At 40.5% G+C, this 12,587-nt stretch overlaps 1 protein-coding gene across 3 annotated transcripts; it reads right to left on the bottom strand.

Annotated features, from left to right (window-relative positions):
* Positions 1–965: 965 nt before the first annotated feature.
* On the bottom strand, positions 966–12,549 carry LOC112560483 (zwei Ig domain protein zig-1-like). Of its 3 annotated transcripts, none has more exons than XR_003098545.1 (8): positions 12,373–12,549; positions 11,085–11,102; positions 9,416–9,601; positions 8,112–8,189; positions 5,109–5,242; positions 4,108–4,276; positions 1,848–1,946; positions 966–1,359 (listed from the first exon to the last, which is right to left on the bottom strand). XR_003098545.1 is itself a non-coding variant. In XM_025232376.1 (8 exons), exons 1-8 carry the CDS (start codon positions 12,416–12,418, stop codon positions 1,287–1,289), a joined length of 807 nt encoding a protein of 268 aa, XP_025088161.1. In that variant the 5' UTR covers positions 12,419–12,549; the 3' UTR covers positions 966–1,286. The 3 variants fall into 3 exon arrangements, 2 of the variants coding, with proteins under 2 accessions (XP_025088161.1, XP_025088162.1); XM_025232376.1 differs by having other exon boundaries at positions 1,848–1,950; XM_025232377.1 differs by lacking the exon at positions 1,848–1,946.
* Between the last annotated feature and the right edge of the window lie 38 nt (positions 12,550–12,587).

Here is a 12,587-nt window from a genome sequence, read left to right as displayed (position 1 = left end):
TTAATGGGGGTTCCCGATTGATGTTAGGAAGTTATTGTGGTAGAGCTTTGTATTAGAGTTAGTTGTTTTGGGTCGGGGGAGAATGAGAGGTCAGAGTTTTGGCTAAGACTTTCTTTGTTTGGAAATCAGCTTCTCAAACAGACCAGGGACCTCCTCAGTTCCCACGAGTCAATGGTGTATAGGTGTATAACTCGTTGATTTGAGATCTACACATCAGCAATGTCAACTTCAAAATCTGATTATCTTCCTCCAGCTTCTTCAGAATTTTGAGCTATCACAGCAAGCTTTGCATGGAGTACAGACCAGTCTGCAATGATTGACATGTATCTCCAGGAAGCTCAGTGAAATATGCCGCTCAGACTAATCTGATAGATGCTGATGCTGAAAAAGGCAACTTGTTTTTTAGGTCTTTGAGTTTGCTACTATACTCTCTTTCTTAAAACTAGTAGCTGGTAAAGTTCATAGATTCAAGAGTGACAAGAGAGACAAAAGTTATGTCAGACAAATCATTAACAAACCATTGTGCATGTTCCAAAGCTCAACTGTCCGATTCTCCACCAGCAAGTCAGCTTTATGGCATCACTTTCCCACCATTGTCAGGAAAACAAGGTGACAGTCACTCTTAACATCAATGAATCATCAGCATCAGAAGTGGTCATCATGCAGTTTGACAGTGTTGCCTATGCCTATCATCTATTGTCTGTGAAAGGCAAAGGTCACAAATATAGTAATTCTACAACTGTTTTTGAGACCAACATCCATTCTTATAATGTTTATGTGTGTGTGTTTTTTTTATATAGTAAAGTGCTTTTAGCTTGTTTTTTAATGGTGGGAAAAAGCGCTATATAAATAAACATATTATTATTACCCATATTACATTTCTGTAGCACTATAACACTATCACTATTTTGTAATATCCAGAATCAGATCTGAAGTCAAGACTTGTTCAATTTAGTTAAATTTAATAAAAACCACAAAAATATTCAATACATTGCATGTAACAAAGAAACAAATTAGTCTTTAATATCCAATTTGATAAAAACAAAAGTAAAAATGGTTTGGAAATCATGAAGAAAATAAACTTTTGAGTTCATGACATCTTTGCAAAATGGCACTAGGGTTTTGTTGCCTACATCACATGCACACACATCCGCATTCATGCACACCCACGTGCATGCTGAATGTGCAGTTTCTTAGCTGTTTTTATAGCATTTGTTCATGCTCTTTCCTGTTGATACTTTCATGACATACATCTCCAAAACTGTCAGTAATGGCTTTTGGCATATTTATTTTGGGACTGATTGGCTTCTGCTCCTACGATGATGATGAATTGGCTTCTCTTCCACTTCTTGAATTTCACTGCAATAGACAAAAAAAAAACTCTCTTACATTAGAAAACATCCTAATCTTGTCTAGTTTCTGTTCTTAGACTGTCACTAAATGCAAATGGCTTAAATTGTTCAACTGTTTTTTTAAGTGGGTGTGGATTTTTTTTCACAGTACATGTACTCAGTTTTAATTCTAAAAACATCTCCATTGCTTTCTTTAATTTCCATAAATCTGATATTTGTACAAGATTAAATTGTCAAATTATGAAACATGCAGATAAATTGCATGATATAATAAGCAATCATTTTGATCACCTTTGCGAAAAGACAAACACCTCATCATTGACATCATTTTGAAATGTTTACAGCTCTCACAAAGTATGCTCTAAGCAATGAACGGGAGCACACAGCCATCATTATATCTCCACCAGTTCTCACAAACGTGTGACTTCTTGGGTGATACAAAAGTAGGAGGAAAAGAACAAAATTAGAAGAAGAAAATCCAATTCAACACAATACCTCTCCACATCTTTCTTCTTGTATTCACTAATGACAATGATTGTGAAAATTAATAGAAATTCCACAATGATGCCTAATAATGGCCAGGTAAAGGCATACCTGTCTGAGAAAGAGAAACAAAATGTTGAGTAAATAATGAAAGATTTTTCTAGACTTTTGGACATAAATACAATTATAACCTGCATTCCCTATCAGAAAATTTACTGTATGTGCTTTTAACCTTGTTCTGTTGGTTATAGTTCAGGCATTCTAGAGTTACATCTATATAAGTAAATGTGTTTCAAACGACAACTAACTTTCTACTGAGAAAGGAGTACCAAGCATATCAGAAATACTGTCAAAATTAAAAGAAAAGTCATGAGAAGTAAGCAGATATACAGCAAAACAACAGCAGAAAAATGATTATGAAGAGTTTATTCTGTTTTTAAAAAAAAATATATGTAATACACCTCGTCCTCCACTAGAGCTAGGCAGTATACCTCTGTCCTAATAATAAAAAAAATACCGACGGTGTTTTGTTCTATTGTAGTGGAGAAAGTAAAGATGCTAGAATCCAAAGTAACAAATGCTAAAATGTATGGAAAAAATGTTCAAACATAGGATATGATTTTTTTTAATGGTCGTGAGTAGAGTAACTACATCTGCGATACGTAATCAGAACTTTGTGATCAGTTTAAGGTTAACATTTTCCAGATTCTCATTCATGAAGACCATGAGACGTTACCTCGTATCCGCAAGTTGTAGACTACTTTACCGCAGAAACATAAGCACACCAAAATAAGAATTAAGTAAATCCATGTAGGCGGCGATCCAGGTGCGTGGTGTTGAAAAATGAATACTTCTAATAGCGAACAAACGTTGCATACTGCAGTGTACGCAGGCATAGTCAATTACTCATCAGTACTGATTGCTTTACACGTCCGTACCCATGGCCTTTCATGTATATCACGGTTTGTTGTGATATTACGAAAATTCTCAAATGAAGACGGTGACAGACATATCTTTAAAAAAAATCAGCTCGACACTGCTCAGACTGACTTAGGAGAGTGGCACAGAACACAATCAAAGGATAGCAGATGCAGAGTGCCAATTTTAAGTACCTTGGTACAGTAATAGACGGAAGGCTCTCCTTTAGTGATCACGTGCACCAATATACAATACGGCCCAGCAAAGACTGTAGCTTTTGAGGAAACTCCGCAGCTTCAACGTCAGCTCTTCTGTGCGTGGAAACTGTGTACGTGTCCCTTAATTGTTGAGAGCATTCTCATATTTAACATCGACGCCTGATATGGTCACCTCCTCGTCAAAAGACAAGGCAAGCCTGGCCAGAGTCATCCATAAAGCAAATAAAATTTTTGGTACATCACAGCATCCACTTTCTGACTTGTACCTTCATGCAGTCAAGATGGCATATAATACCACTTCACACCAAACACGCCCTTTCCATCCCTGCTTTCAGTTGTTGCCTTCGTGCAGGAGCTACAAAGAGCCACTTATCAGAAAACCTGCCAGAGGTCCTTCGTGCCAGCCGCAATCACCATCCAAAATAAAAGGCACAAGGACTCGGAGGCCTACCATATTACTTGGCATCCTTCTTAGGAGTTCATGTGTATGCCCGGCTGTATAGGAGCATCGCGGAAAGTTTGTCCTTCCGAGAGGTATATAAGGGCAGAGCTGAGACGAAAAGAGAGAGGAGAACAGACGTTGGCGGATCAGAGAGAGAGAGGACAGACATGCGACAAAGAAGAGACAGCCTGACGATGCGAAGCAGTCATGGCCATCGTACAAGCCCGTGTATTAAAGGGTCGCACACCTGCTGATTGTTCCTGCCTTTGTTCGAGCGTTGGAAGTTTGTTGTCGTCACTCCACAACCCCCACTACTCGGTTACATATGTATGACTGTGTATGTTTGTATGTGTATGGTGATTGAGAGCAAAAGAAAAAATTTCTGTCTTTGGCTGAATTATACGTACTGACAATAAAGGTTGATTTGACTATGGGTTGGCAGGGGTGAAGATATGAATAGGATGCTGTTTAAAAAGCGAATCCCTTCCTTTAGATCACGGACTGGACACGGGGCAGCCATAGAAGGTGACCATCAGGTACAATGGTAGATCTCTGTCTGACAGCTAATTACATATTTTCAATAATAAGGCATCACACAAGACGGAAAGGATAAAAAGAAAGAAATCTCTTAAAATCTCTACAGAACAGTCTCAATAGCTATTACGTTTCACATCCTGAAAGGAGAGTAACTGACCAATAACGCGCAGTCTTTGACGCCCGGTGCTCACTCTGTCTGGGTGCCGCGAACTCCTTGCCTCACATGTGTATATTCCTCCTTCATCATAGTGAACGTTGGTGATTTTCAGATTCTGTGCTGGAATTCCATTCACGAAAGTATCTTCGACAGTAATTCTGCTACTGAGCTGCACACACACACACACACAGTTGTACTGTTTGTACCTACGTATACACAAGCAAGTCAGGTTTATGGTCAGACTAGCTTATGGACATAGATTCAAATGAATAATATTCCATAAATATTAAATGCAAAGCCTGGGTTTAGATTTCATCTTGGGACATTCTGTGATATCTGTTCACACATCTGTTTCGCGGGGGCTTTTCTCCAGATATTCTCGCTTCTTTACCTTCCGTTATTCCTCTGCCCTCATAGTACGAAATTCCCAGAAGGAATCACTTTCCTGACAATTCTATAGCTATAGAATGCGTTTTAGCTATACAATTTAATTATATAATTATAGAGTTCTTTCTATAATCACAAAATTGTATACGGACCGAGACTCATTTGAAAAGAGTTTTGGCGATGTGAAAAGTCAGCCGATCAGCAACGTTCTACTCAGTTCAAAGGCCCAGTGTGACATGTGTTCGTTGATTTCTTTTGCTTTCAGTAGAAGAGAACAAGTGGCAACGTGCTATTCTAGCAAAATGATGAAATGCGAGTAACTCACTTGAGTAACTAAGAGGCCGGTGACAATAAGTACTAACTGCAATGCAACTGTTGATCAAAGAAAAATATAAGGTCTTTAAACTAAGAGCTATTGTGGATATTTTTCTCGTATATTTACGAGGCTCGCTCATAAGGATCTCAAATTGCAAAAGGTTTTAATGTTAGCGACAGTAATGTGCCCTAGCTTTGCGCGAGACATAGATTACATCATACACATACACGCACACGCGCGCGGTGACAACGGTGAGAGAGAGAGAGACTGGGTTGTAGGCTTTCTTTTGACCAGTTACCTGTACTAATGTGCCATCTTTGTACCAGTTAACTGTTGGCTTCGGATGGCCCAAAACCAGACAAGTCATGACAAAAGTATCTCCTTGGTTCACATAGGCACTCATCTCCAGGATGCTCACGACAAGGGTCAGGGCTGGAATGATATCCACGACAGCCGTTAGATCATGTCAGAAAATAAACGCCGTGGAAAGCTATTGGGAAAGGACTCTAATGCTGCCTGAATGCTCATCCATTTTAGAGGTCTACGCGATATTTTACAAAGAACAGCAATGAACGCGGTACAAGATAGTATTTTTGTCACTTCAGAGTAAATTCCCCTCCCATTTTTTGTTCGCGAGATCTAGGTCTATATGAACACCTCAGTAGAAGGTGATCTCCCTTTCCTCACCTTTTCCCCCCACCACCCAGTCTCTAACTCCTCTCCCCTTAGTGTTTGTAGTTTGCAACTCTGCAACCATGTTCATTCTTGTGCTGCTGTTTCTCAAGCGCGGTGGGTTCGCTATCATGCAGGGACATGCGCTTAATGAGTACCTTATCATTAGTACAAACAGGAATACACATGGACACGCTTACGTTGTCAAGACTACAGTAATGGGAGATCTACAACCATACATTAACTGGCCGTATCTGTAGACACTGATAATGCCACGTGTTTGATCTCTTTCTAAGCCAGTTAGACTGATGTGTGACGCGTTGGCGAAGTACTTTCGTGGTCACCACCTCTCACCACTGGCTAGCATTGAGGTATCAGCACTGCGAAAAGGAGAATAAGGCACAACAAGCCTCTCCGTAGTAAGTCATTTGCAACTGTTATGCAATACGTGATTACAAGCGGAAACTGCAAGGAACCCGACATGCGGCAGGTAGGCCCATGATGCCCCCAGCTATGGGCAAGTAGAAAACTCTCCAAACTGGGCAATTGATACCCATCACAAGTTCATCAAACCACCGGAACAGGAACCTACAGGCTGCAATGCAGTAGTTTAACTTAAACGGGTTTCTCACACATTCTCGACACATGGCTGTCAAACAATCTTTCTATCGACTTCCTAGATCGTGGCCGGTGCCCACCCACACCTACCGACCACGGTTGTGACTTTTTCTTATTTCTCCTAGTAGAGGCAAAAATAAAACGGGTGGACATTACGCGCTCAGAACAACACACTGGAATGACGAAGGCATACAAAAGAAGAAGCTCCAGTGCTATCAGAAGGAAAACAGCATATATGTGGGTTGCATTCAAGAAGCACATCTGACCCAAGCAAACATCTTCTTCACAAGATGATATAAAACCTTGAGACAAGGCAGGAAAACCCGGCCCAAGAGAGTTCTATTCACTTTGGTCAAAACCCCTGCCATTGACACAGGGAGCTCCAGCAAAGATGACTTCGACATGGAATTCCTGGAAATTAGACTAATCCTTCCAGGAAACCCAGGGACCATCGACATCGCTTCAAGCAACATCCAACTATAAGCTATCATAGCCGAACAGCACAACTGGATTGCGACTAGAGATTTCAACGGCTATAATGTGGGGCTAACTCGGCGACAAAAAGTTGAAGATGTAAAAGACTGGATAATCAGAAACCATCCTTTTACTCGTGACCCTGGAGAAGCAGCAGCACTACATACTCGTCATTCCGATGACACAGCATCGCAACAAGAGAAGTCTCTAGTCCACTCGGAGGAAGCGGCCAGAGTTCTTAGCCTTAATAACCTACACAACAACCTGAATAAGGCCAGGGACAAAATAAAAAGTTCACCTTGAAATCACAATAAAGCAAACCCCGGCACAAAAGACAGTCTGCCTCAATATGGCACCAGACACACAAGAAAGCCTTTGAAAGCTGATGAAAAACATAAACAACGACAAACCCGTAAGACATCTAAGACAGTAACAGAACAGGTTAACCAGCTGAAAACAGAAAAAGTTGCAGCTAATATTTTTGCAGATATGTACTATAAGTCACATGTCAAGAATGCGAACCAAGGACGTCAGAGAGACGACCATGTTACAATCAGATGACCCAAGTTCTGCAGACACTTGCATGAGCAAGCCTTCCACTACGAATGAGCTAAAACACCAGATTGAAACTCAATAAAAGCTCACGGCCCAGGTGGAGTCACTGGCGTTATGCAGAGACGCTGTTTCACATCTTTAACATCTGCTAAAAAAAAAATGAGCCCAGCTGTCCTCCATCTGGAAAGAAACAGAAATCACCCCGACCCTTAAGAAAAACAAAGATTTTAAAAAATCACATGAAGTTACAGAATTCTGAGCTGCATGGCGAACAAAGTGATATCCACCCAGACTGGCTACAGGAAGTTCAGAACCACAGAAGACCAACTTGTCCACTAGTTCAAAACATCTTTCCAAAATAAGAAAAAAAGATACTCGCGGTTTTCTTTGACCTTATCCACACACTTGACATGATCTGGAAGAAAGAGCTCCAGCGGAGCTTCCTTCGAGTGGACGCGCAACATTTACTGGTGGAGCTGCTGCTACCTGTCTGACAAAACCGCGAGAGTCAAACTCAATGTCCCCACCCTATGATTGACAATCTACACTTAAATCTGAATAAATGTTCTATTTCCATTAATTCGCACAGAAAGAGATCTCAAACAGCGACATGTATAGGAAAAGGACAAAATGTGACATGATTGGAAGACACGGAAACGCTCAGCTTTTCGAGACGAAAATCAACGGAAGAGCTGAGAGAACGTGTTAGAGGTGTTCTCGTAATGGCATTGCAGTAGTGACTTTGGGGATACTGATGTGTAACGGCTACAGCACAGCTAGGAATACGTGGTAGGGGTGTTCTTATAAATAGGTGGTCTTACTCTCACATTTAATCACTAAAATTCTGGGACAATGAATTGTCTTCGTTGCTACTAGGAATTACAGTATGTTAGTATTTTAGTAAATGTCTGCAATGTTACAAATGTTACAAGCACACATGGCACAAAAGAACGTTCAAAAAAAAAAGGTTAACATCCCAGACCAAAGAAATTCGCTGGCTTCCGAATCTTCCCAGAAGCAGAGTCCTGGCAGCAGTAATACAGGCCAGCAGTCTCACGACCTGTTGAAACACGAAACAATCCTTTATGTTTAGATGGCGGAAATTACCTTATTATTCGAGAATAAGTGTGTTTCAAACTGTACACCTGCAATACAGTATATAATATACGTGGAAAAAGTCCATGGAGTAAATCAATGCCTCTGTGTGCGAGAGTATGTGGGTGTGCGCGCATAACCGTATTATGTAGTTATTGTAGGCCTGAAACACTATCGAAAAGCAGATATCATGTACAAACAAGTACAATTTCATGCGGCATGCTGGATGCGTTTCCTTCGTACACAGAAAGACATTGAAAGCTACAATGACGCTAGTTGCAACTGCACCACACCGTCCCCACCCTCGGGCCTCAAGTTTTTCTGGTCTCTTTTTATTTTATGACGGCTGTCCGTTTAAAATCAGTAGCCTGATAAGGGTTTCCCTTTATATTTTTTGCAAGGCGTGACCGTAGAAGATTTTCCAGCTACTTATTAAACTCCCTTTCATCCCACAGATTTTTTTCTGTTAGGCCTGACCAAGTTAGGAAAGGGGTGATTCATCATATATCCAAGAAGACATGCAAAAGCTTTGAGCTTTGGGAGCCTCTACTATTATTGCATCTCGTGAAAAAATATATTGAGACCTTTAAAGTTTGCTATTTAAAACTAAAACAGAGCAAATTGATTGTATTTATATCTTGTTAGAAAAGAGTTACAATTACTAAGACCATTGCAATCTGTGGTATAAACTAAAGCTAAAGGACATATTTACTAAACATTACTTTACAGTGGCGTAGGAAGATGTTCGGCGTTGGGGGGGCAAACTCCCTGCTGACAGTGAACGGCGTTCGCACTCGCACATTTCGTAAAAGGATGGGGGGGGGGGGGTACTGCACGCACGCACGATCTGATCGTCAGAGGTGTTAGAGCCTCCACTTGCCTCAGAGCACGGTGATGACCGTCTCCTCTCTATGTTCCCTTCCTTTCTTCATGTATTCTGCCCCCCTGTAACGCCACTCAGCGTCACTGGTGTTCGTCGTTACCTGCTGTAAAAAAACTAAAGACAACCTGTGTGGGTGTTGGGAGGAGTGGAGACGGGGGGTGGGGTCCTAATGCTTGCATGAACAGTGAAATTGTTAACAAGGCTAGCTACTCGGAAGTATCAATATGTTTTTAATGCTGTCAGGTTAAAAAAAAACGACGCACATTGTATTCCCTTTAACGACAACTTTTTGTTCATCGACAACTTACTTGGCTTCCAGATGATCAAACTCCCGTTAGCTCCCTCCTCATATCTGGCTGGCTTGTGCGGGTTGAGTGCCACTACTCGGGTCCCGTTGGACGATTCCCAGTAAACTTTGCTGCCAGGATTGTCCGAGGTGCACCGAAGGACTGCTGTCTTTCGAAACTCGAAGTTGGCGTCCGTAGTCATCAGTGCTAAGTAGGATACATGATTACAAATACCTCCTATCCCTCTTCTCCCTACCCCTTATCATCACAGCGCTTTCATTTTTAATTGTTGATCGACATTTGTATTTCTTTTCTCTTTCGTTAGCCAGCCGCAAAAGTTGGTGCTGAGCAAAGGAAAACGATTGGCTAGAAGCAGTCGTCAATGTTCGGATCACGTCAACCCTCCCTTCCATCATGTTAACATTTGTCACCATATGTAGACCGTTGGTCATGACATTGAGCAATCCTTTAACCCAGTGACCATTACAGGCTCTGTGTCAGAACAATGTTGCAAGTTTATTCCGTCAAAGTTTACAGCTGGTGGTTTGATTATGCTCCAACGTCAGGTTGCATGGTACGGTAAAGAGTTGCGGGGATTCCCCACTCCCACCCCTTAAAGCATCGATGATTTTTCTACAATTAAAATTATTTAGAACGGTGTGTGCTACACCAGCAACGAAACAGCCCTGGCAACAGCGCACTAATGTTCAGTTCACCAGAGACAGTCTGTTAATCTCGGTCAGCGTTCAAGGGTGAACTGCACATCATATCGGATAGCGCCAGACCGTAGGGCTGCAGTGAGGGTCGAGTCTGTGTCAACACTAGTTGCGGTTTCCTAGGCGAGTTCCGTGAGGCGCTGATGTCACTGATCAAAGCTGATAACGAGTGCAGAAAATCAGCGTTCGCAATTCCCACTTTAGCACCATTGATATACTGTTTCTAAGCATGCCCACCGCTTGCTGAAACCTGACATCGCACATAATATGCATCTAAACATATATCTAACTCTGAAAGGGTGTCACAAAATATTTGAGGAAGGACCTGTGTTACAGATCAAAGGTAAATTTGAAAAAATACTTGAAAAACCTTTATTTATAATACTTTGTTTGCGTATAGCCATGACATAAGTAGAAAACTAAAGCCTAACCGCCGCTTAGAATTCTACAAGAAAAGAAAAATGACTTAAAATTAAGAAAAATGAATATCTACAGCATAAAAGAAACCTTGATTTTTATTTGGCTCTTTTACATACTTTTTTTTAAAACTGATAATGAAATCGATGATGTACCAAATACTCGTCCCGAAGACAGAGATGCATCATCTCGGATGGAGGGTGAACTTCATATGTTCCGTACACTGGAGGTGTTAATCTCTGACCACCACCTTCCATCATGTCACCCAATTGGATGAGGTCTCTGCCACTCAGGCGCAGCTTTTGCGAGTTTTCTATCTCTAATCTACTCACGAAGCCTAAATCTAAAGTGTTTAAAAAACCTGATCTTTTATTAACATTGCAGTACTTGCTAATTAGGAGAGGCTTCGTCCGGGTACGTTTCGATCAAACTTATCAATAAGTACACTAAAACGGTCAGTTAAAGGGAATTGGAGAGAAGGAAAACCTCCCCCACCACATTATCAAATTGTAATTTAAAAGAAACTAATTTGGTTGAAAACTGTTGAAAATACTCACCAGCGTAAACACAGACTGCTGTAACACACAATATACAAAATAAAGAGTCATCCATGAACATTCACGTTAACTAAAGCCCTTAAAATTTTACTTCTGTTAATAGAAAAGGGACATATTCCATGCACTTTTCATAATACGCAAGAAAACGCGAGAGAGGCTATAGTGTCAGCCACACACACACGAGTCCACGTCCAAACTTTCTCGTGGACAAGGCTGTCCTGCCAGCTTTTCAGTTTTGAATAGGCATCACATCAGACATTCCGTCGTGACGCCCAGCAACGCGCTAAAGAAGATCGTCTCAATAGACGCATGTAGCACTCAGCGACCAAGGACCGTCATCGCTGTTCAGTTAAACTAGATTGACTAGCCTTTGACATCAGAGAGATCCATAGAGTGGCCCCTATTGATACACTTGACGCAGACTGGAACGTTACGCTTCTTCCAAGAGGAGACAGAAGCCCCCAGAGGTTCTTAGAACTCAACTAGATCTTCAACGAATTCCAAACAACTGCTGTGAACATAGCTTTTAATTACTTTTTTTAAATATAAGACAGACATAAAGTAGTTTATTCAAGGGGCCATTGCCCATTTTGAAGGGGGAGCAACAATGAAAAATATAATATTACATACATCAACTTTGTGGACACATTAATCGTTGCTTTTTTTTTTTTTTTTTAAAGAGCAACGATTAATGTGTCCACAAAGTTGTTTTCCTTCTGCTTAGATCCAGGGCTTAGGGTCAGCTAATGTACTGCCAATAGGCTCTAATGCTTGTCATTTAGTAATGCTAAAACAGGTCTGCCAGAATAGATATAATATTATTAGAAAATGTCTACGTAAATACACCATTAGTAGAACTAATAGTTTATTAGAGGAAGCATTCGACCTGCATACGTAAAAGAACGCTGGCTGATATAATCTTCCGCAGCCTTCTTTCTGAGGAAATAGTTTTGTCAAAATAAAAAAGGGGACATAAATTTTAAACTTAATCTTATTAGCAACTGTCAGGTCTAGTCTATAGATCTAGTGCTATTTCCGACAGTCTGTCAGTATCGATTAATTGTTTTTACTATATCAACAAGTGTCTATGATCATATATTTTTCTGCAGAAACATAAATGTAGCATCCTCATTTTTAGTAAATATTGATAGTGAATACATTAGAGGATATGCTACTTTTTTTCTTTTTAACTAAAGAGTCGGTTTAGATGAGCTTTACAAATTTTTACAAACTTTTTTTTTCCGTTAGAAAGATGCAATAAAATTCTTATCTTTCAAATGAAACTTACCTAGTTGAATAACTGTAAGTTTGAGAATGATACATCTGGATGACATGTTTTTTATGCTTGTTACGTGATTGTTATTACATAAGTTTTCACATCACAGATTTTACGTTTGCCGAACTTGCCGCCAAGATTTCCGATGACGTCGAACAATTTCGCGCATGCGTCGCAGTCATTTCAGAAGCAACTTCAGTATAAACCAATGATTAGTGGCCGCTGTC

The sequence above is a fragment of the Pomacea canaliculata genome, linkage group LG3, assembly GCF_003073045.1.
Source record: "Pomacea canaliculata isolate SZHN2017 linkage group LG3, ASM307304v1, whole genome shotgun sequence".
Lineage (NCBI taxonomy): Eukaryota > Metazoa > Mollusca > Gastropoda > Architaenioglossa > Ampullariidae > Pomacea > Pomacea canaliculata.
The sequence above is the reverse complement of the archived record's forward strand: the minus strand, read 5'-3'. Positions and strand labels throughout refer to the sequence as shown.